Below are 25,476 nucleotides of genomic sequence, written 5' to 3'. Positions count from 1 at the left end.
TTATTAAATCGATCTCATTAAAATAATTAAATCCACCTAATTTTACAATAATTAAATATACCTCATTACAATCATTAAATCGACCTCATTTTTCAAATCATTAAATCAACCTAATTTTACAATAATTAAATCTACCGCATCACAATCATTAAATCTACCTCATTACAATAATTAAGTCTACCTCATTACAATCATTAACTCTGCCTCATTACAATCATTAAATCTACCTCAATACAATCCTTGAATCTACCTCAATAAAATCATTAAAGCAATATATTGTGTATCACTATCATTTCTGTGCTCAAAGTGCAGAATTAAAGTGTAACACACAGGTACACCATTTTGTAACACATGTCCTCTGTTTCAAATAGAACGCACATACAACAGACAGACACTGTCAGACAACCTTCCCTTATCAGTTTGACTGCCTTGTTGCATTGATGGGAAAATATATTTGAGACAGATGACATGTTAACAGAATCATTTCACGGTTCAGTGTGCCCGCACTGTGATTTATCCTGGCGCCGCCCAGCCAAAGGTCCTAATTCAAAAGATTTATGGGCCAGGGCCAAATATCTATTTTGATTTTGAAAAAGAATCCCCAGTCTTAACAATGGTAGATTGCTGCACGTGTCTAACTCTATTTATATTCCAAATCTCTCATAAAGTCAAATTATTTAATTAAAAGGTGATAAAGAAAAATGGATGAATGATAACAGAAGAGAACTGTACATGCCCGTCCATTGTTTATCACGACCTCTAGTGAATGTCATCTAAGGGCAATTCAAGTCATTCACACAGAATGCAAAACCTGCTCTGGTACTGTATCAATAGCTGCATCTACTTTAGATGCTGTCTGCTGTTTTCATCCTTCTACCAACACAGGCCAATCACCAACTCAGCACAATACAGAATTTAGGTGTACATCCCACTGAAAAGGTTCCATCCTATCAAATCAGATGACTGAATGCATGCTTCCCCACAGACCCAGTAGAGTGTTATTCCAGGCTCTGTGATTCGAGAGCGTTCGTTTGACCAGGACAGCTTCCTCTGAGCCTGTAATTGCTGTCACCTGTTTTACCTTTCACTTCGAGTTTGGTGTGATAAACCACTGCTGTGGTTCCCATAACTACTACAGCGACACGATGCCTGCTTGTTTCTCATCAGGTTTGGTGGGGTGGAGATAACACCGTGGATGGGTGGCTGGTGACAGCCTCATCTCAATGTGAATGGAGCTAATCACCAATGCAAATTGCAATCAGAAGGGCACATCCTCACCAAACTGAGAGATAATTGCATGATTGTGCCAATAGTAAAAGGTCAGCCACTTGTACCATCAGAGCTTTTAAATAATCATTCATCAGAAATTGTGAACACATCAGAGGAGAGTTTTTAGATTAAATAACATATTTAAGGGTAAGGCCAAATGTTGTTCCATTAACTCTTGATCAGTTCTGATCAGTTTATCATTCTGCAATTTTCAATTGAGTTTACAATCTAGCCTTGTAGCTTGGAAACACGGATTGTAGAAGGCTAATTATTTCCCTGATTTAATTCATTTATACCAGGTCTATCCTGCATTTCATGACCACACAAAATTACATTAAGAATCTTTTCAATTTCTTGACATATTTGGCATTTCATAATTTTTCAGAGAAAGGGCTCTGTGACGATCCACTCTTAAATTCAGTTTACCATTGTCCTCCAGCCAAAATGAAAAGCTTCTTACGAGAGCGCAACTGCTGCTGCGTGTCTGGTCTGCCCCAGCCAGGCATGTGCAGAGGGAGCCCTCTAGTGCCTTACCGTGGGATCTTGAAGAGGGCTTTGACGGGGTGCATCTCAGACAATGGGGGGTCTCCATCAGCCAGCTCTATGGCTGTGATGCCCAGTGACCACACGTCACAGCGGGCGTCATACGTGGAGTCATACTGCTGCTCACAGGCGATGACCTGGGACGACACAGGCAGGACAAGCATGACACAAGTAGATGGACACTTCTCATGCAAGTTGCTGCCATGTTTCTTACTGTCCATGATGATATGACGGTAATGTCTTTACAACAGCGAGGTACTGACTTCATTATGGCCACTTTCATTTTTGTGGAACTGAAATCCGATGAGTTTTGGCCAACAATGCAGAAGACGATAAAGTCATTTTATAATTGCCTGTGTTTGAAAAACACATTGTAATGTTGATTTAAAAAGGGTACAGTTAAATTCATTCATCAGATAATGTGCGTTGCAACTAGTATTGCGCCTCCCTTCTCTCACCGTCAAAAATCATTACTGAGACCAAAATGAACAGCCTCCTTTATTCTAATTGCCCCTGAGGACCCCTCCTACCAGCCCAATCATCATGCCTCATTTCTGCCAAACAGTAAGCTGGGGCAGCAGACTTCCAGCTATTAACCTTGGGGCGACCTCAAGAGCAGGGCGCGTGGAAGGGAATGCACAATGACAAGGGGGTGTTACATATTAAACAGCCTCAGCAGAGTACATAGTCACTCGTCTATCTCGCTCTACAGTCCACATAGCACATCTAATGCAACTCAATGGTGTCATCATGTAGGATATTTTGGTGCTTAGTATTCTCATGTAATTGCAAGCAAAGTGGTTTAGTTGGGCATGTAAAAAAAAGGCTAACCTCAGGTGCCATCCAAAAGGGAGTGCCAACGGATGTGTTTCTCCTCAAACGTGCACTCGTCAGCTGAGCAGAGACACCTGGATAGAATTCAAGCTAATTAATAAATCACCTCATTCTCGGAGCATCGGTGTTTGGTGCAAAATAAGATTGTTTGTGTTATACCACATTACAGCCTGTAATAATTACATATTCACAGTTGTTTAATATGCTGTAATGTGCATATTACACGATTGTGAATTACAGAGGGAAAGTGTGTGTGAATCAATCAATAGCAATATGGCATATCATTTGGTGGGGCAACCTGCCATACCAACATAAATTGGCAATAATAATTTCAAATTAAGTGGGACAGATTTTTATCAGCAGGAGTCCACTTCATTCCCAACACACAAGGACATAAACATGCCCGGGGCAACTCAGAGTCATTTGCTAGAACAGCTTTCTTTTTATATGCAAAGGATCAAATAATGCAATTTAAATGAGCAATAATAGCCTTAGGTTAAGCTATGGTCCATGAAATACCAAGATGTTACATAGGGTAGGGGGGGAAGCAAGATGTGGACCGCAGCGAAGCATTGATCTCCACATGCTCGTATTCATCTTGTACTCTTTTACCAATAATATCACAGGCTTTTTTGTGGACAAAAAAAAACATGGATTAACTTCCAATGATAAGTCATCTGTTAAACAAAGACCCAGACAGAAGAAACCGAGCCAACAAACAACTTCCCAGAGCCTCCCTGTAATATGCATGTATCTCTTTCTACAAGCCATCAATTAGCCAAAGTGCACCCACAACAGGATAACAAAAGCCATTACCAAAGTCAACAAGTTTGACCCCTCCCTCGGTGGTCAGAAGGATGTTGTTTCCTTTGACGTCACGATGGATAATCCGGTTGTTGTGTAAATGCTGGAGACCCTGGCAGGCGTGAGGAGGAAAGCAAAGGGGGGCTTAATAAGCATCAGTAACCCCATTATCAACGGTTTGTGATTAGTACAATTTGAATGTGTTTCAAATAAAGCTGTCTACTGCCATGCATATCAAAGAGCTCCCCCTGGTGTTTAAAGGGATGGAAATCTATTACTCCCACACCACCTGAGTCAATCCCCTGCCCACTGTGTGTGGATGCCACCCCCTTCCGTCATTAGGCGTTTTGCAGTTGGCCATCTCACCAAGAGGGCGCCGTATAAGATGTATGCGATAACGGGCTCCAGCAGTCGCTGGCCCCGCATGAGCATGCCTTTGATGAGATCGGTGACTGAGCCCCCGTTGCACAGCTGTGTGAGAGAGAGAGAGACAGAGTGAGTGAGTGAGTGAGTGAGTGAGTGAGTGAGTGAGTGAGTGAGTGAGTGAGTGAGTGAGAGGGAGGGAGAGAGAGACAGACAGAAAGAACAGTGGCTCCTCCATTACTCACTACTCTAGATTATGATTCATTACACAAGAGCCATCCCTCCCTCCCACACATACACAACTAGACTGGTGTCACGGCTCTTTCTTCCAGAGCTTTTAACATATTTTTCCCAGTGTAGGAGGGTGACCTCCTCTCAGCTCTGCGATAGATTTCACTGCTGTGATATAAAGCAAACCTACTGTTTGTGATCCTTCTACTTCTCAAACAGACAACAGCTGTAAGACTACGTGATCATAGTGGAGGAGATGTAACACAGGAGAGAGATAAAGTGCAGCTACTTATATTGAGCACAAGCAGACTGTAATGTTTGACATGCAAACACCACTGGGTTATATTTCCTCCTGTGGAAAGTCATACAGTATGAGCACTTTAATGATTAACACTATATGTGTAGTGCTGAAGATGTAGAGATGTTATAGATATACAGTATTTGACAGGACTGTATAAAGCTGGGCAAAGTCTTACTTCATAAGCGAGACAGAATAACCCAGGGGATCTCACCTCTAGAACCAACCAGAGCTGTCCGCCTGAGAGGTCATCTGACTTGTAGAACATGCCGTAGAACTTGACCACGTTGGGGTGGTTGGACAAGGTCCTCAGGATGTTGTACTCGGCCTCAATCTCCTCATCGACATCCTTTGTCAAAGAGGACACATTTACATCAGCGACACACCATTTTGACGGAGGACATTTGTCATAAGTCACACAACAAACTGTATTGACACTTCTGACATTAAAAAAAGGATGTTGAAATGAGATTATAAGGAAGCTAAAACACCTTCAATCAGAGCCCAGAACTATTAAACACAGGGGAAACTAGTTCTTGGTCAGAAGTACCAGCTGAGCTTCTTCTAAATCAGTTTAAATCTCAGTGGAAGAGAAAGCGTCACAGAGGCAGAATTCCTCTTCCTGGATGTGTGAAATATACCGTCAGCGGTCTAATCAAGGAGAGGAATGAGCATGGAAGCAGCTGCATCTTCATAACCAGCCAGGCAGGGAGCTGCAGCAGGGGGCTAGCAAAGAGAGTCGCAAGAGGGATTGGAGCACCGACACAATCATAAACAAGCACTCAGCCCTGAATCTCACAAACACACAACATGGCGCAACTGCAGGGCCCATGGCCCCAGGCATCTGCACCACGGACAGGTCTTGCAACTAACTGCACATCACTAAGGTAGCGGCACATGCATGATGGGGAAGGTGGACACAGCGACTGGTTAGGACGACCGTGGAATGCGGGTGTAGAAATGGAGTGAAAATAGGTGAAAAAGGAAACAGGTGGGAAGTGGCGTGTCTAGAACATTCTGAATGGGGGTGGCCAAGGTGGGCCACAGGCTCAGTTTAGAGGGGGCCATAACATTTTGAACCTTAATCGATCAAATTGGTTTTTACAATATAATTATGATGGTTCAACGGCTGTAATGCTTCAGCTTAGGTTTGGTGCATTTCCCTGTTAAAATAAATCATAAATCAATTCCAAAATATTGATACAGTGTCTGCATGGAAGGTGTGTGCGAATTATACAGGGTCATTCGGGAGGAGGGGGGGGTCTCAATTCTTTCTACAGGACCTCCTATGAAAATGTTTAATGTGCTTTATAGTAAAGACATGGAATTTCACTGTACAAATGTATTAACTTTTCATTTGTCACGAACACAATGAGTCATGAAGTTTTCATCTGACTATCAAACAAAATCACTTCAAAGTAGGTGACTTGCGTACTTTTGTCTACTCCAAAATAGGTCCAGCCTCTGAACAGGGCACTGTGCACCCGCCATTTGAATGGAAAGGTAAACTCTATTACAAACACCATAAGTTTAATGACATTCAGCCAAAAAAGTGGCGGCATCCCCAAAATGTTTTACAATAAAAAGAGAAAGAAACATAGAAATTTCTCCTTCGTGTCTATCCGTGTTTCATAATTTTCGCAAGAGGCTAATTCACAAGCGGCATAATTCGCAAGGGGCATAATTCACAAGAGGCTGAATCTATTTCACCAGAGAAAGCATCGGAGCATCGGAGAAAGCAAACATCGCCCCTCTGTCTTAGTATGTATAGACCATGTATCTGATTTTGTCTGGCCAAAAAGAGTATGACATGTCCAGACAGCATCAGATACATGGGCTACACATACTAAGACATAGGGCTGTTTCGCTCGCTCGGATGCTTTCTCTGGTGAGATTGAGGAGTCTTGCTGTCAGTCAATGTATTCACAGACGACCTATGAGATCTCAGAATTTCTGGGGGGCCAGCGGGGTGGCCAATCAGATTTCAGTGGAGGGGTGTGGCCAGCCTGGGCCACCCCCTTGACACGCCACTATAGTTGGGGAATCTACTAGGGAACAGTAAACAAAGGGACAGGTACAGGAGGAGGGGTAGGCAGGTACAGGGAAATAAGCAAAGAAACTTACTCCGTTTGTATGCCTGGTATACTGAGACAAGCCAAACAATAGTAAAGAAAAACAGAGATGATTTCCTTTATTCATTTGTTTGGTTTAGTGTTGTCACAGGTCAGGGTTGACAATTCTAGGCGGGAGAGCACCTATACTTGTTAGATCCATAGCAATTATGCTCCATGCACAAGGTGGCACATGCATTGATTGTATGTCTTTTGCAATTACTTACATTGATTGGGTCCAGGACTTTGACTGCTGCCTGACTCCCATCCTTCCTGTTGTTCACTCTGTAGACTTTACCATAGGTTCCTTTACCGATGGTCTCCGCAATGTCCCAGTCACCCGATGGATCCGCCAGGCTCTCCAGACCGATCATACTGGCCTTGTAAGGGTATAGTCCATACAGCGATCTCCTACATTGAATAATAGAGATCCAAGAGAAATGCTTCATTCATGTAGACACATTGGAACTAAATATGCATCCCTGACAACACTTTCCTCCTCTCTAGGGGAAGCTTTGCTAATCAAGGAAAGATGGCAGGTAATGTGTCACCATAGCTTTAAGCTTAGCTTCAAAGCATCACGCATATGGCTTTAACCACACTGATGTGCATGTAACGCTCCACCAAAACACACTTTCTCACTAGCGATATATCAACAGCATAGAACCTAACAGCTTGCTATGTTATACAGTAGATTACTTCACCACTGACTGTGACACATCTATTTGGCCATGGGAGGCGCTTAACAGATTTAAAACTGATGAAGAGAAAGCAAAATACAAACCATACGACGGTACTTACATCGGGACTGTTATTTTCTGCTGACTCATTAAGCCTTGGGCAGTGCACACAAACGACTAAGGTGTTTCATAGTAAAACAAGACCCACACAGATGACGCTCGCTTATCCCCGGGAGGACATGTAACAAGCAGCATTGCACTGGGACGCCGACTTAGCGCGCACAACAGGGACCCAGTCTATGCCGAAGAACACGCCACTAAGACCACTACAATCTCTTCAGAATCAATTGGATTGGCCTGAGATTAACTTGACTGGTGCTTGTGTCTACCACAGAACCAACCCCGCCCCCAAAGGCTCCACACATAATCAAACTGAAAGAGTTTTCTAAAGCAATTTCTATTTTTTTTTTCTTTTTCGTTGTATCATTTTCAATCTGACTTTGGTGTCTTTATCCGATGACAGGTCAAGCTCAAATCATACTAAGTAACTGCATAATGAGGGGCAGTTTCCCCGGACACAGACTAAGCCTAATCCTGGACTAAAAAGCATTTTCAATGGAGATTCTTAATCTTAATCTGTGTCTAGGAAACCACCCCATGGCGTCATAAATGAAGGATACATCCCTATTATCAAATCCGAGGGGCTAGGCCTGTAATAAATCACTCTGGGGTGTATACAGTGGGGTGTATACAGTGGGGGCATAACCATCATGACAGATATAATGGGTTAATGGTGCAAAGCAAGAGGTGTCAAAACACACACCTGAGTGAGCAGTTGTACGATGTGACCGATCAGGAAAACATATTTACATATGTATGTATTCCGTATTCCCTGAATGATTGATACTCTCCGTGAGGAGAGTTCAGTTCTCCCGTCCCTTCAGTTTGTCACATAAAGTGCACTGTATCACAGAGGTTGACTGACCCTGAGGGAGACGGGGGAGCATGTATTTTGAGTAGTGGTTCACGTGAAAAAATAAATATACGATATTTGGACCACCAGGCCTCTCTGTCACTGCACAAAGCGTGGATAGATTTATGAATTGGCATAGGAGCAGGGTGAGTGATGGCTTGACACTAGTTGGATATAACAGTCATTTGAGGAGATGTATAAACATGCAGAGCAAAGTGGTGGCTGAAGTCCTTCAATGTGTCCATCCTCAAAGAAACCAAACATGGCATGGCCAAGTGGGAGACAACAGGCTTCTTTGAAAGTGTAACATTAGGCGAGAACGCCTAATCATTTCCCCCACTGTCCGACTTCAGTAAAAAAACAACGCTATCATCACCAATCATCCAGAAATTAATCTACAATGCTCAGTCCCGTTCAAATACAGTAAAACAGACATGCCTTGTGCATCAACAAGGTCAAAAAGCTATTTTTGAGCCATTGATTACTCGAAACGAATGGAAACATTTTTGTTTCCAAGCATCTTTGAGTCTCAGTGCATTGAATGCATTGTGGTTCCCTTGTTGCCTAGCCATCTATGCCAGGCTTTTGTAACAACAGTAGGCTCATATTGCTAGAGAGCAGCTGTGTGACCAAAGTGGCTGGAAGCATCAGACACCCAGTCTAGTATATCAACTTTCTCCTGGTGCTTCAAAACTAAGCTCAAGTCTCGGATCTGCATTAGTAACCTATTGCCAGTCCAGCTGGTGTTGTTCTCATTAAAAACACTCAATTGGTGGCTGAAATATATATTTTTGAAAATAATTTGTTAAAAGGAAAACAGTATGAACTTAGATAAGATTTTACATATAAACTTCAGATCACTAAAGACACACATAACACTATGAATGAAATGACATACAACGCTGCACATAACCCTTTACACCTCTCTAACGTCTCCTTTTGAGAGGACTGACAATAAGCACTGGTAGCATAACAAGAACGCTGAGATAAACACAAAAGAGAACATGTATAACATCATATAACATCATCCATCCTGAATCAGAAATCCCACATCTCCTTTCACCTCAAACATTACATAACATACGTACAGTACGGTACACCACTCTGAATCTCAAACTGAACTCTCAAAAATATTTCCAGGTTAAAAAAAGCTTCAATAGCCCATGCATACCTCGTTTGTGACAGTTGATTCCCTATCACGTTCTGCTAAAAGTGTGTCTCTGTGTCTACCCTAGCAACATGTCCCTGACCAAATCATGCTAATCAGCAGCGATCAATAATTCATCCAGTAGTAATCAGCAATGTGATCTAGTTTTAAATATTCAGGTGCCAGATGTATCCAGTCATAAACGAGGTAGATATGAAGCCTCTCAGGTTGCACACAGGTAACCAGGAAGTTCTGGATAGTTACGAGGTCATGTGACCCACACATGTCTCCAATCAGTAAATTAACTCTAGCTCACTGACATACTCTTCATAAAATACTTGACTTCGGATTCAGACAACTCTTGATCTTCATTAAAATTCTAAATGGCTAAAATACTAGATTTAATGTGCAGTTGTGTAATGTCTTAGTGGTACTTAAATTGCATAGGCTACATTGCAGTGTGTTCAACTCATTTGTTGAATAGTTAGCAGCAAAAACAAGACTTATTTCACATGAGCAACAAACACCAGCAGTCATGTTGCTATGAGTACAAAGCCCAGGGGGGAACACAGAGATAAAAGACGATCACACAGACTGAACACAAAAGATAACCGCTGCCTCAACAGCTTCCATTTCATAAAGATAACTGTCAGTATACCGTGAATAGATCAGATTTGAAATTGAACTGGCGTTGTTGAATCTAACCCATGCAAACAATTCATATATTAACACCAAAAATTATCTGTTTTCATATAAACCCAAAATCGAGAGATTGATATATTCCCGACCCCTGAGACTATTGTGTATTAACAGCAAAATACTGTATATCTTATCACCACAGCAATGAGAGAGAAAATGTTCCTACAACCGTTCTCCCAAACGGATGTGAGATAAACCAATGTCTGGGAGACAACAAAAGAGCGCTCTCGCAGAACAGGACACCAGAACTGCCTGATGGCAAGGCTCTGGTTACTCATTGTCTTACGACACTGTGTCAACAACATGTGGGAGAAAAAAAATATGTCGCAACGAATGCAATGCTCTTAATACATGCATAAAATGCAGTTAGATACCCCAGCTAACATATTCATGTATATAAAACATTATAAATGTATTACATATGTATGTGCACTCAGCATCATTGAAGGATGAAGCCAAAAGCATTTGCCAAGAGTTTACAATGCACTCAATTAGAGGTAGACCGATTATGATTTTTCAACGCCGATACCAATTCTTGGAGGACCAAGAAAGCCGATACCGATTAATCGGACGATTTTTATTTTATTTGTTATTTGTAATAATGACAATTACAACAATACTGAATTAACACTTATTTTAACTTAATATAAAAGATCAATAAAATAAATTTAGCCTCAAATGAATAATGAAACATGTTCAATTTGGTTTAAATAATGCAAAAACAAAGTGTTAGAGAAGTAATATGTGCCATGTAAAAATGTGTGCCATGTAAAAAAGCTAACGTTTAAGTTCCTTGCTCAGAACATGAAAACATATGAAAGTTGGTGGTTCCTTTTAACATGAGACTTCAATATTCAAAGGTAAGAGGTTTTAGGTTGTAGTTAATATAGTATTTATATGACTATTTCTCTCTATACCATTTGTATTTCATATAGCTTTGACTATTGGATGTTCTTATCGGCACTATAGTATTGCCAGTGTAACAGTATAGCTTCCGTCCCCCTCCTTGCCCCTACCTGGGCTCGAACCAGGAACACATAGACAGCCACACTTGAAGCATTGTTACCCATCGCTCCACAAAAGCCACGGCCCTTGCAGCGCAATGGGAATAACTACTCCAAATCTAAAAGCGAGTGACGTTTGAAACAGTATTAGCGCACACCCAGCTAACTAGCTAGCCATTTCACATTGGTTACACCAGCCATTAGGCTGATAGGCTACAAGTCATAAACAGCACTGTGCTTGCGAAGAGCTGCTGGCAAAACGCATGAAAGTGTTGTTTGAATGAATGATTACGGGCCTGCTGCTGCTCAGTCAGACTGCTCTATCAAATCAGACTTAATTATAACATAATAACACACAGAAATACGAGCCTTTGGTCATTAATATGATCGAATCCGGAAACTATCATTTCGAAAACAAAAAGTTTATTATTTCAGTGAAATACGGAACCGTTACATTGCACAACCTTCAATGTATGTCATAATTACGTAATATTCTGGCAAATTAATTCGCAATGAGCCTGGCAGCCCAAACTATAGCATATACCCTGACTCTGTGTGCAATGAACGCAAGAGAAATGACACAATTTCAACTGGTTAATATTGCCTGCTAAACTGGATCAGTAGTCGTAACTAGTGATTATGATTGATTGTTTTTTTATACGATAAGTTTAATGCTAGCTAGCAATTTACCTTGGCTTCTACTACATTCGCGTAACAGGCAGACTACTGGTGGAGTGCAATGGTTAGAGCGTTGGACTAGTTAACTGTGCGGTTGCAAAAGAAATACAAATAAATACAAATAATCGGAAATCGGCGCCCAAAAATACAGATTTCCGATTGCTATGAAAACTTGAAATCGGCCCTAATTAATCGGCCATCCCGATTAATCGATCGACCGCTACGCTCAATATTGGAGCCAGTAGATGTGACAACACAACATGCAATGTATTTCCCCCTAGCTCGACAATGTGTTTCATCAGCTGCTGTACATATACCGTATAGGTATATTTAGCATGGTTCACCAAATCACTATGATTCTTCATAGGCACAACCAAACAGGTGATGTGTGGACATGGTGGCAGTTACAGGTCATGTGACCAGTTACTAACACAGATTACCTTCCACACTGGACTGGAACCAGAGTGCAATGTGTAAGAGGAGAATCTAACTCACACACACACACACTCTATATCCCAAACTGACTGGTAAGTTTTACATGGTCTGTTGCAAAAATACTCAGTTCTTCCCAACTTTAATCCCTGTTAAGGGGATATGAAGGGGCTTCACAGCACTGTAAACCTCCATCAACATGTCAAACTTGAATCGTCATGTCCTTGCAATAACCCGGTCTGACCAGTGACCACAGTCATGGAGAGATTACAGTGGTGGAGATGAAATGTGTTGCATCCCACTATTCAAACCTCATCATTTACAGGTAAGTACTTCTGTGCTGCCATAGGTACACTAGGTACTGCTGTAACACTAATATCATACTACAGGACACTGTATGATAGCCTGATCCATGACCATCCTGAACGCTGCACTCCCGTTTCGTGTAGCGAAACAGAATGTAAACTGGCGAGACTTCAGGATGGTTGTACAGTAGGAGGCTAAGGCTGACTGTATGATATGTAGTGGTGAAAGCCAAAGTGGGAAGAACTGAGTATCTGATCTGGTCTCTCACCATATCCTGCCGTGTAGGTGGAAAAACTCTTTTGCCTTGAGGTGATTTTCCTCAGTGTTTCCATGTATCCTGAGCATTGAGTAAAAACGACACACCCTATCGTCAATACTGTACATGTATGCCATGTGTGCTGTATTTTATAATTTAGGTTCAAATGTAACATGAGTTTGTAAAAGGCAGTAGCCAAGCCTAACAAAAACAGCTTCTTAGCAAAGAGCAATTTCTCCAAATTGTGCTAGGACCACCTGGGAGTGGTCTGAGTGTGGAAGGGAAAACCAAAACGTTGCTGTTATTGGCAGAGATGTTTGTACCGCTCTTTCTTATTGGTCTATTGACTAATTTACCACCTGGTGATGTCACCAGGCAGGCCAAAACTCCATCCCACCTAAATAGGCTGAAATTTCAGGCGCACTTTCAAACAGCTCTTACACTAAAAGGGCATTATCATTTTCACAGTATTATTCCAACTTCATAGTGTGGAAATAAACACTGAGTGTACAAAACATTAGGAACACCTTCCTACTATTGAGTTACACCACCTTTTCCCCTCCGAACAGCCTCAATTCATCGGAGCATGGACTCTACAAGGTGTCAAACGCTTTCCACAGGAATGCTGGCCCGTGTTGATACCAATGCTTCCCACAGTTGTGTGTCAAGTTGGTTGGATGCCCTTTGGGTGGTGGACCATTGTTGATACACGTGGGTAACTGTTGAGCATGAAAAACACAGCAGCGTCGCAGTTCTTGACACAAACCGGTGCGCCTGGCACCTACCACCATACCCCGTTCAAAGGCACTTCAATCATTCGTCTTGCCCATTCACCCTCTGAATGGCACACATACACAATCCATGTCTCAATTGTCTCAAGGCTTAAAAATCCTTCTTTAACCTGTCTCCTCCCCTTCATCTACACTGGTTGAAGTGGATTTAAAAAAGTTTACATCTATAAAGGATCATAGTTTTCAACTGGATTCACCTGGTGAGTCTGTCATGTAAAGAGCAGGTGTTCCTAATGTTTTGTACACTCAGTGTATTTAACATGTAAGAAAATCGCGTTTTTGACTGCAATGGGCCTTTAAAGCCTCTGTAATCTTCATGTCAGCCAATTTATTCTTTGCTAGGTACTGTAGTCATATGTTTGTTTTTGGTACTGCTGCTTAAAGAAAAAATAACAACTTGATTTTCTTTCAGACTATTCACATTTATTTTCAAAATATTGCAGTCATGTATTTTGAATATATGTTTTATTAAAGCCTTACCCTGTCTTTGCTGCGTCTGTATTTCCATTTGTGAACCCGAACCCTGAAAATGTTTTACATGGTAGAAAAGACTCTTAAACAAATGAGAACTTATTAAACATCTTGAACGAACATCACATTTTCCTTTAAATTTGATAATTTGCGACACATGACATGGCCAGTTCAAACACAGGCATCCCCATCTCAGGAATGCGGAGATAATGAACGACATTCCGACGTTTGTAACTACACTATGACAAACGTTTTTAACATAATGTAGACAAGCATCATCCAATTGATAGACTTTCTCTGTACCTTACCGTCCATAGCGACATATCCGAACTGATTTTCTCGGTTTTCTCACGAACCACAATCACCCGTCAAGGGTTTAATTATTAACAGGAACTTGATAAGCAATTGAGAGGAAATAATATACCCTAACCTACTTGCTCTGCAGGCTATTGCTTCATTCTGTATGTCTTACTTAGGCTAATGTAATATAAGCACATACAAAATGCTTTACAAATCAATTTTTTAAAATAAATAAGATCTTACCAAAGCACGGAACCAACAAGTTCCTCAAATGTAGGGATGCCTGTGGCGGGTGTTTTAGTGCTCGTGTGGTCAGAGCGTGCGAGAAAAGCTCCATTTTAGAAAAAGGCCTTGGTTTAGCTAACTATTTAACAACTCTTAGGAGTCCCTGCTGGCATCATCTGCATGTCTGACAAATTCCACTAATTAGAGATGATGCCATGACATAGAGGCTTTGTACAGTACGTTGAGAGGCCTTTTGTCTTTGAAACTTCAACCCAGTTTTCATCCAGTGCACAATATAATCTGTTTGCTGTCATTCATAGTTCCTATTTGGCATGTAATACCCTCATTGGCTTGCAATGATGCATTGTGAATAGGACTCTGTCTAGTTGTTTTTCTCTAATTTAAAACAGTTTCTTTTTAATTCTCACAGATATGTTCCACAGGCCATGGAGACTGAAAGTATATGCTACGTTAATTTTTTAAAACTAGGCAAGTCAGTTAAGAACAAATTCTTAATTATTTCAAGTTGTACATTAAATCATATTCAGTCGAAGCAACCAATGAGTAAATGATCCATAGTGCTCCCAGTCCCAGAACAATGATCTGTCCTATCTGCACATTTCTGCAATGCCCAGAGACAATATTCACTGTGACAAGTAGAACAATCTGAATCAATGATGTAATGTGTTTAATTTTGATTACAGTATGTTCTTTGACATTTTGTGATGTAGTAGGCGTATGTGATCATGTACATGGAAACATTGTCAGCACTAACAATACATTTCACAAAAATGAAATACAAATGAGTTTTCACCAGAGCAGAACTTTGACCATGTGTCTGAGGTGGGGAGAAAGAATATCAAAAAAAAGTTACAATATTGCCTCTTAGCACTAACATGTACATCCTGCTCTTAGTCAACCATGCAGTTGAGCTGTGAGAAGAAATTAAACTGTCCAAATGGAAAATAATTATATTCAGCCCCAAATTGTGGCTGAATAGTTGTGTATTATTCTTTTCCATTTTGAACAGTTTAGTTTATTCTCCCAGCTCGACTGCATGGTTGACTAAGTACAGGATGTACATATTAGTGCTAAGAGGCAATATTGTACGGTTTTTGGGCAACCTGAACAAATTCACATAGAAATGGTAGTTCTAGATCAGTCACTCAATGAAAGCAAGTCTAAGAAGCAGTAGATTTGTGTTATGTGCACCATTTTCTATGCTTACCGTTCTTAACGATTCTGCTTTTCTTTAAATTGTGTGCACCAGCTTCAAACAGCTGAAAATACAATACTTTTGGTTATGGGAAAATATATTTCAGCGCTGTTGCGATGGTACAATTATTCTCTACAATGTACTTGCTTGTTTTGTCACCATGTAGTTCTCATTTCAAACAGTAAATTGAGTGATTTTTTGCATAGTCCATCTTTAAGGGTTACCATGGAGCTAACCTCAATTTCAACTTGAGGTCCTGAGAAATCATAGTTAATGGCCTGAGTAGACAAAGGAAGCACAAGGGGCTTTGCTGCAGGCCAATTATGTTAATCATCCGAATGGAACGACAACACAAACCTACCGGAGAATAAAACATAAAAAAAGGATATACATTTGTTCCATATCGAATCTAAATGACATCAGCATGGAGAATGAAGATAAACGAGTCAGTGTGTTTATATTTTATTAACATATGTTACATTTTGCAATAAATGTCCAAGTCACACCTTCTGATCCAACTCAGAAAGCCTGAATCAGCACCTACAGTAATGTACTGTATACCTTCTGATTTTCATTCATACAGGAGAACAAAGAACTTTCAATTAGAACGTACACCCATCACTTATTGGATATTTTGTTGCAGTCATGTAGGCTACAAAGTAGGGACTGGGGGAAAAAAGAGAGGGAAGGGAAACTCAGAGTAGACAGATAAGTAGCATGCGTGGATGGAAATACATATTTCCTAAAATATTCCTCCTTCGAGCACAATGTGGACCAGCAATTCACAAAATACTTTTCACCAGAATAAAATCACCCAAGGATTTGAATGTGCTGTTTTTCACTAAAAGTGGATAAGTAGGCCATCTACTCATCCAGTTGGTGACATAATTGAAATTACAAAGCATTTAAGACCCAAAACTCAAAAAGTGTGACTGAAAAAACAATGTCATGCATACATTGTGTATTATGGTTGAAGTCTGATGTCTAACATTGGAATGCATCCATGACCCAAGATAATAATTTAAACTTGGAGAAATGTAGGCATAGGGAAATAGTTGTCCTTATAAATATACTGTATATATATATAATATACTTATAATATATAAGTATAATATACTTATATATATATATATATACTGTATATATAAATATACTTATAAATATAACTTTTGGCAATCAAAAGCATACAAATAAACTGTTATTTGAAAGTATAGAAAATTATATAATTGGACCACAAGTGTGGATTACATGAAGGACAAATTTGTTAAGGTTAACGCTATTATACTTTGCAAAACCACCGTCAATTACATCTATTATCATCAACAATTTCCCAATTACTTGTCTTTACCTATGGTTATTTAAAGATGGGATCTTGCATTATGAGCCCATATACATTTACCATAACTTTACAGAGAGACTAAAAGGAAATGTGAAAATCAGGCCAAAAAAAATAAATGAAACTGTACTCTAAAACTGCAGAATTCTTCACCAGCACAAAGGATGAAATGATTCCCATTCCCTTAAAGAAAGCCATATCAGTACAATAACTTTTAAATACAAATATTTCAATTTAACTATAGCAAAATCCCATTGCACATGACATTCTGAGCAATGGAGATTTTAGGAAAAGCATGTCAATTACATTGGACAGATATACTCCACAACAGTCTTTTCTATGTACTCTACTGTGGCCAGACTGGTGAGTGGGCATTGAGTTTCCTCAGGGACACGGGCCGGAGGCGTAGTGAAAGGCAGGACTGCAAACACCAATAGAGATGACCGTCTCCCTCAACCTTGCAGCGAGCTAGAATCAACAACCTGTTATCAGCCATCTACCAAAAACAAAACCTTAATTTCTTAGAAAAAGAAAACAAAAATAATCTTTACAAAGGTAAAATGACTTATTTGAACAATGAGCAGCAACATTTATTAAAAATATTAAAAGGTATTTTAAACTGCAGCAAAGAAATTATACCTGAGGATGATTTTATTTTATTGCCTTTGCTTAACTGCAATAAACTCTTTGTTGATGAGTGGACTTGTGTCACCTACCAGAATGTCCCAACACACACACTGAGCACACAATTGGTATACTTATCAAGAGCTTTAAACTCATGCCGGCAGTACGAAGTCAAAAAATGAGGGATATGCATCAATTTGTACATGGTGACAAAGATGATAATCATTAACCTTACCAGGGGCAAATCTGTCATTCTATATACTCCAAATATCGAGTAGTTCGAACTCAACATGTAAGCCAATCAGTGTACAAATATTCATCCGAATCTGAGCATGTTTTTGTGGAGAAAAAAAAAACTGCCTGCCTTCAAAACATCTTCCAAACTAACTGGGCAAAGTTGTGCTTTCAGGTTTCTCCCTGTTGAAATGCACTTAAATAAAACACACACACACACACACACTCAGTCTTGAGGCATGATTGTACACCAAACTCCACATAATCAAAGGCTGTGGCAGTGACACACTCACTGCATATTTGCTTATATCACATGATAAGATTCCTATATGTTTAACAGAGGCAGACACATAAGCCAAAGAGATTCTTTTCCATCAGGGTGTGGGTTCAGGTAACCTTACAGTCCGTTGTAGTGAGGTCCCCAGCGCTTGTTAATGTGATCGAAGGTGTGCGAAACCCACTGTTGCTGCAGTACTCTATACCTCTCCACACACAGAAACAGGGGCTTACCACGACTGCAAAAAGATTGTAAAAATGTAAGCAAATCATTTCAATCATCAGCATGGTCCCCACCACATCAACCGTTCAAGTGAGAACCTGACAAGATCATTGTGTGAGATATGAAACTGAAGAAGTGTGCGGCATTGTGTCTATGGAGTGTGTTCGTACCGTAGATCGCGGTCCTCCTCTCCATGCGCATCCAGGTAAACAGAGCCCCACAGGCAGAAGCGATGCCCTCGGATGATGATGATGACAGAGGCGTTGATCAATAGGAAGATGCCTGTTGCTGCGCCACAGTGTTGAGAGTGCTAAAAACAGACATGAACAATCTCTTCACCTAATCACTGCACACACAGCAGCACCAACCAAGCAAGTAATAATTTCCATCAATGACCTAAAAATTAAGCACGTCGGGCCACCCAGTGAATAAGACATCTTTTTAAACACGGTATGAAAATCATGCTGTTTTTTCCAGATATAGTCTAATATGGCCTTCGAAAAAGCAGGGCCACTCACCAAAACACATTCACAGATCCCCTGCTGCTTGCAGCACAGCCCTTTGAGGCACACGAAGGTGCCACAGACGAGGCAGAGTGCTGGGTCCTTAGGCACCTTTTTGCAGGCAGTGCAGGCCTTCTTGTGGTAGTACTGGAAGATGATGTTGTAGTGGTCAGGTAAGTGGAGGAGGTGGGGAGACGCCCACTGTGGATCCTGGACAAGCAAGGTCTGGATAGAGAGAGAAATAAATAAATATAAATATATATATATATATATATATATATATATATATATGTTTGTCAGAACATTCCAATGTTGAACTGTAACTTTGTGACCTAGGCAATCCATTGTAACAGCTTAGATGGCATAGGAGCTGGTGCTCACTATTGTGCCTTGTCCATGGTAGGCCTACCCTTCAGCTGCCTCAACACTTAAGAACAAAACCAATTCCGCAAGAGCTGACTCTGAAGTACCTTTCATTTAGCCATGTGCTCTTCTGCTCTCTCTAATCTGTCAATAGTCTTAATCAGCGGACTCATCAGGTTTGCCTCGGCAACCTTTAGACATTGAAAAAAATATGACATAGCCCTTTCATCCTGCTCCTTTAAGCATCACCCCAAGAAACACTTAGGCTACTATACATTCATTTCAGTTAGGGAGGGAGGGCATTGTCTCTCCACTTGTTACTAAAAGCGATTTAAGAATATAGGAAATTAAAGTGAGTTTTAAGCCTTCTACTGAATAACTTGTCAAGAGTTCCTAAATGCCACACACTTCAACTCCAGGGTGTAATGTTGTGGGTTGAAAGGTATGTGGAAACAATCCAGAATGGCAGTGTGAAGCGATGTGAGGTTTCATCTTGTGATGTAAGGCAACAAAGGTCAGTGCCGAGTGACAAAGGCAGGGTGGGAAAAACATGATTCTCGCAAGGGCTATATTCAGCACTGACTATACAGTAGAGGTGCTATACGCAGCACTGGCTAAAATAAAAGGGCCTGAAATGCCATGGCTCACACATGGTGTCAATACTCTTGTAACACAATACTGAAAAACAAAATGACACCACCATTGGTGCTTTGGAGACGTTATAATGGAGCACAACAATTGGTGGCGTTAAGTGCTCAACCTCAGACCTACTATTGATTTCTTTGCCTGAGTGTCAGAGAGCCCCGTGACCTCAGAGCACCATTGGGTCATCAGGTCGAAAGCGTTGACCGTCCAGTCAAGACACGAGGCACTGTAGATGGGGTTGGATGGTTGAAGGGCTGGGGCCAGGAGCCCTAGACAGCCGGCGAGGCCTGAGAACTCCTCTACCTCCTGAAATAGAACAAATGGTCAGTGTGAGTGAAAGCCGTGGGGTTGGAGCCACTACGGTGCAGGCAGGTAGGTAGACAGACAGACAGACAGCCAAAGATGTGGAACAGTAACAGTAACCGTACCGGGCAACCTGACAGTTTGTCCCCATAGAGGTGGTGCTGCAGGAGACAGGAGAGGCGGAGGTAGGGCAGGCAGAACTGCTGGAGGCTGTACTCTATGGAGTGTGGGGACCACACACTGGAGCTCAGCTGGGGAAGGAAGCACAGGAGTAATGACTCATCAATAACCTTTCCTTCAGAGAGCACAGATATCAAAGATATCAAAGCATTGTTGTTCTGGGTAATGGCCAATTTATCATGTAAGAGAAAAAAAGGAGAAAACCGGGGGGGGGGTTAACAGGAGAGATTGAGCTAGCCAAGCACAGAGTTCGGCAGCTTTGTTTTGAAACCCCAAACGCTATATGGCTTACCATAGATGGCACGTCAGTGTTCACATCATACACAGTCTTCACCTTGGACAGCTCACCGATGACATGGCTGAGAAGAGCGTCATAGGACTTCTCGGCATCGGAAGCATTCTGTGTGAGAAAAAGTCCAAAAGTAGTGGAGAGGTGACAGAGTGCACAGCACTATAGAATGACACTACTTTGAAACAATTCAGCTTGTGCCACTGGAACCATTTCATATGATATTCAAGCAGTCAATTGTCAAGTATTTGAGTTGAGCTGCAGTGTGCATATTTCCCCCTCAAAAATGTGCAGCGCTGTATAATATCTTATGCAGAATAAGCAGAGGACACATTTTCATGCAATAAATTATTTCACCGTTGATAAGCGCCAAGACATTACTGAATGTGTGTTCTGATAAAATTAAACTGGTTTGACTAATATTCTATATGGAGTAAAGCTGCTAGCATTTATCAAGTTGACGGTGGGAGAATATAAACCAGCAGCCAGTCTTATCTAGCCTGGCGTTCTCAGTCCTAGATTTATAGCTGGAGGAATTTGGAGTCAGGATTTCCTGCCTCTGGGCTCGGGATCTCAGTTGAGACTTTGGCATCTTTTTATTAACTGCAATTTAAATACAACGACATCCCTCCAAATATGGCCCGTGTTAACAATGAGGATTTCCGAGGAGTCTTAAATGACAGCTCGTGAGCGAGTAAGTGCTACATTGTTTGTGACGGAGTGGGGGAAGATATTCAGCAGCGCCCCAATAGATAGAAAACACTAAAAAGGGTGGGCATTTTGCCGTTTGCCCATTTACATTCCAACCAGTCACTTGCTAATACAGATTTAATAGACTGAAGATGAAAAGCCAATTAATGTCAGCCCTCTCCGGTAATCTCGCTCTCCTTGATAATGATGATCGATACATCTACAGCCCAAACTGCTTAAATTAACTTGTCCAGGGCTTAATCTTTATTTGCATTCACACTCATTTGCTACGGCTGTAAACAGTTCCTGGGAATAACAGGTAGAAGGTATAGAGACACCGCATGCATTGGCTTCTCAATCAAGGAAACTTTCCTAAGGTAACTTGGTAGAGTACAAGGCAGCAGTATGGTGAGGAGGGTGGGTGATATGTTCATTACCTTCTTGAGAGCTCCAGACGTGCTCCAGGCCTGCCTCTCCTCGGGGCTGAACTTGGCTGAGAGAGATGCCAGAGCCTGGGTGTACTGCAGGTTGTACAGCATCCTCACCAGACAGATGAAGTGTTCTGCAGGGACAGAGAGAGGAGACACACCCATGTATAGTGTTGGCGATACTCACGCTACATAGTCTTGGTCAGACTTTCATTGTTTTGAGAAGAATAATGGATTCATAATTAAAGTCGTTGCCATTCTCATTCGAAAGAACCACTCATGGATGAAACTCTGCATATCATAATAACAGGAATGTGATGGCAACAAAGTTAATCGTTTTGGAAGAATATGCAAATACCGCCCTTCATTTGCATTTTTCTTTTACAATAATTATGGGCATAGATAGAGCATCCTAGCAATCAGCAAAAACAGGAAATCACAACAGCCTAGATGTGTTCTCCACAGACAAATTACTAAGTGGAACAATACATTAATACAGGCATACAGTACATTATCTCGTCCCAATGACTACTTAGAACACCTTGTTAAATAGAAAGCAGTTTTATCTATGTTCAACAGTACGAGGAATTACTTAAAGGAGGCCTAGAATGATCTGTAAGAGCCGGACAATCAGGTTGCCTTCAAAGGAGATGAAACCTTTTTATTGGGCTAGAAGACAAGTCAATAGGTTGGGTTCGGTCGCCAGAGGAACGCTCCGGTGTTTATAAAGGCTCGTCAAATAGATTTGTAATTAGCAGGAGGCACCGGGCCCGCCAGGTGGGAGCTGCGATTTGGAGCAGGTCTTGGATTTGAACCGACAGAAAGACAATTCCCCCTCCTTAGGAAAGTGGTGGTGGTGACAGGTCCACTGGGCTGGCCATTGTGTTGCTTGTCAGCATATTAAACCCCCCCCAAAAACACAACCTTTACCGCCATGAAGGACATACAGGCTGTTAGGAAGCCCCCCGCCTCTCCCTCCTATCCACTCTAAATGAGACTAAAACCCAGACATGTCCTGACCTCCCTTCTCCATGCCACGGATATAATAAAAATACTTAATCCACACCCATCCCGCATAATGATGTGTTAAAAATTCCATTCTCCATGTCACAAGGAGGGCCGTAATGATGCGTATTTGGCTTAATCAATGTGGAATTGAAGACGACACAAAGCCCATCTAAAAGTGCCTAAGACACGGAGTGTTAATCAGTCAATAGGGAGAAGAGGTCTAACAGCTGTGAAATGGCTTTCTCTGTTTTTTCTCCAACAAACTGTCACAGCTATATCAACTCACCAATACCATCTCAGGCTCTTTTTCACTCACCATGTACAATTGTATTGTACTGTATATTGTTTACCAGAGTTGAGTATAGCCTATATTTCAGAGTATTCTACATTTCTCCCCCATTTTAATGCTAGGATAGATCTTTAGGCCTCATACCGCCTCAGTGTCCATGGATTCAAGCAGTTCAGCACAGCACAGCTTTGTATGGCATGGCACCCATTAAGTAGGCTCTATGATTGCTGCAATTTGGGCTCCAATGTAGTGGCCCTCCCCTCAGGCACAGGGCTGAGCCTGGAGGAGATCAAACAGGAAGCACTCAGCTGGAGATGAAGGGCATGTGAAGGGTGCACAGCCTCCATAAACAGGGCGATGTCACTCTGCTCCTTACAGCCAAAAATAGAGGGAACGGAAGAACAGATAAGAACCCTCCCTACATTCAGTCATGATTAGGTCTGTCATTCTGACCCAGCCGATGAGGAACCTCCGTCTGTAGCCTCGTTAACTCCCCTTCCCCTCACATCCCTCGTCTGATTTAAAAAAAATATAGATATTTTTAATTTTTAATTTAAAAAATGGATAGTTTGTAACAGCACCTTTGCGTAGTGGCTGTGGCATGGTCAATACAAAGATGATGAGCAGGGATGGGCAGTCTCTGAACAGCATGGGGACCTCTGGCCTCTCGTCATCCAGGCAGCTGTAGAGAAACACACACCTGAAGTAACACTAAGACTGATTGAAAAATATACAGTACATTCGCATTAAGATAAGAGTTAAGTATTCATTGAAACAAGAAATACCAAGTAGGTACACATACAGTGCATAAGGAAAGCATTCCGATCCCTTGACTTTCCACATTTTGTTACATTACAGCCTTATTCTAAGAAGAAAAGAAAATCCTCAATCTACACACAATACAAAGCGAAAACAGGTTTAGAAATGTATGCAAATTTTAAGAAAAAAGAAATACCTTACTTACACAAGTATTCAGACCCTTTACTATGAGACTCAAAATTGAGCTCAGATGCATCCTGTTTCCATTGATCATCCCTGAGATGTTTCTACAACTTGGAGTCCACCTGTGGTAAATTCAATTTATTTTACATGATATGGAAAGGCACACATCTGTCTATGTAAGGTCCCACAGTTGACAGTGTATGTCAGAGCAAAAACCAAGTGATGAGGTCGAAGGCTTTTCCCGTAGAGCTCCGAGACAGGATTGTGTCGAGGCACAGATCTGGGGAAGGGTACCAAGAACACAGTGGCCTCCATCATTCTTAAGTGGATGAAGCTTTGAACCACCAGACTCTTCCTAGAGCTGGCCACCTGGACAAACTGGCAAGGGATGTGACCAAGAACCCAATGGTAACTCTGTCAGTGCTCCAAAGTTCCTCAGATGGGAGAACCATCTCCACAGCACTCCACAAATCAGGTCTTTATAGTAGAGGGGCCAGATGGAAGTCACTCCTCAGTAAAAAGACACATGACAGCCCACTTGGAGTTTGCCAAAAGGCACCTAAAGACTCTGACCATGAGAAACAAGACACTGATCTGATGAAACAAAGATTGAACTCTTTGGCTTGAATGCCAAGCGTCACGTATTGAGGAAACCTGGCACCATCACTACGGTGAATAATGGTGGTGGCAGCATTGGCAGGGACTGGGAGACTAGTCAGGATCGAGGGAAAGATGAACAGTACAGAGAGATCCTTGATGAAAACCTGCTCCAGAGCGCTCAGGAACTCAGACTGGGGTGAAGGTTCACCTTCCAACAGGACAACAACCCCTAAGCACACAGCCAAGACAATACAGGGGTCGCTTTGGGACAAGTCTCTGAATGTCCTTGAGTGGCTTGAACTCGATCTAACATCTCTGGAGAGACCTGAAAATAGCTGTGATGCGACGCTTCCCATCCAACCTGACAGAGCTTGAGAGGATCTGCAGAGAATGGGAGAATCTCCCCAAATACATGTGTGCCAAGCTCGAGGCTGTAATCACTGCCAAAGGTGCTTCAACAAACTAAAGGGTCTAAATACTTATTTCACCGATTTCCTTTTTTTATATACATTTTCAAGCATTTCTAAAAAGCTGCTTTTGCTTTGTCTTTATGGAAAATTGTCTGTAGATCGATGAGGGGGGGGGGGGGGGATGATTTATCCATTTTAGTATACGGCTGTAACCTAACAAAATGTGGATAAAGTCAAGGGGTCTGAAAACGGGATGAATTAGGTGGGGGAATGCACCTTCCAGTTTAAATTTGAATACAATTGTGAGAGACTCCTTTGAACAGTTATTAAAAATGTCCATTCAAAACATTGTGCTGTGTTACTCTTTCTGAACGCACCTCAAACCTTGGCTCAAAGACATCTCCAACCAATGGGAATACACCTCAGCCTGTCCCTCAGGTAGGAAGCTAGAAACAGCGGTGCTGAGTGACTGAACAGAAATAGCTCTTATCTTTTGATTAGA

At 41.5% G+C, this 25,476-nt stretch overlaps 2 protein-coding genes across 6 annotated transcripts in view; both read right to left on the bottom strand.

The window, feature by feature from the left end:
- myo3b (myosin IIIB) overlaps window positions 1-14,617 on the bottom strand; it is a 118,262-nt gene extending 103,645 nt beyond the window's left edge. Inside the window, exons 1-9 of one of the 5 annotated variants that reach the window (XM_046362915.1) lie at window positions 14,199-14,233; window positions 13,900-13,942; window positions 6,681-6,864; window positions 6,467-6,487; window positions 4,557-4,691; window positions 3,817-3,921; window positions 3,463-3,562; window positions 2,644-2,720; window positions 1,804-1,949 (exon numbers count right to left, since the gene is read on the bottom strand). In XM_046362915.1, coding sequence (XP_046218871.1) covers window positions 1,804-1,949; window positions 2,644-2,720; window positions 3,463-3,562; window positions 3,817-3,921; window positions 4,557-4,691; window positions 6,467-6,487; window positions 6,681-6,864; window positions 13,900-13,942; window positions 14,199-14,205 — 818 coding nt within the window. In that variant the 5' untranslated portion in view covers window positions 14,206-14,233. Of the gene's footprint in view, window positions 1-1,803; window positions 1,950-2,643; window positions 2,721-3,462; window positions 3,563-3,816; window positions 3,922-4,556; window positions 4,692-6,466; window positions 6,488-6,680; window positions 6,865-7,254; window positions 7,443-9,277; window positions 9,395-13,899; window positions 13,943-14,198; window positions 14,234-14,433 lie in introns of those variants that run through there. The other 4 variants (XM_046362914.1, XM_046362912.1, XM_046362917.1 and 1 more) reach the window with 4 other exon arrangements.
- A 1,460-nt stretch (window positions 14,618-16,077) lies between these two features.
- The window catches only part of ubr3 (ubiquitin protein ligase E3 component n-recognin 3), a 45,455-nt gene continuing 36,056 nt past the window's right edge, over window positions 16,078-25,476 (bottom strand). The window contains 8 exon segments of the mRNA XM_046362911.1: window positions 16,078-18,340; window positions 18,495-18,634; window positions 18,843-19,052; window positions 19,962-20,141; window positions 20,264-20,389; window positions 20,611-20,718; window positions 21,735-21,859; window positions 23,604-23,704. Coding sequence (XP_046218867.1) covers window positions 18,223-18,340; window positions 18,495-18,634; window positions 18,843-19,052; window positions 19,962-20,141; window positions 20,264-20,389; window positions 20,611-20,718; window positions 21,735-21,859; window positions 23,604-23,704 — 1,108 coding nt within the window. The 3' untranslated portion in view covers window positions 16,078-18,222.

This window comes from Oncorhynchus gorbuscha, linkage group LG09 (assembly GCF_021184085.1).
Source record: "Oncorhynchus gorbuscha isolate QuinsamMale2020 ecotype Even-year linkage group LG09, OgorEven_v1.0, whole genome shotgun sequence".
NCBI lineage: Eukaryota > Metazoa > Chordata > Actinopteri > Salmoniformes > Salmonidae > Oncorhynchus > Oncorhynchus gorbuscha.
The sequence above is the reverse complement of the archived record's forward strand: the minus strand, read 5'-3'. Positions and strand labels throughout refer to the sequence as shown.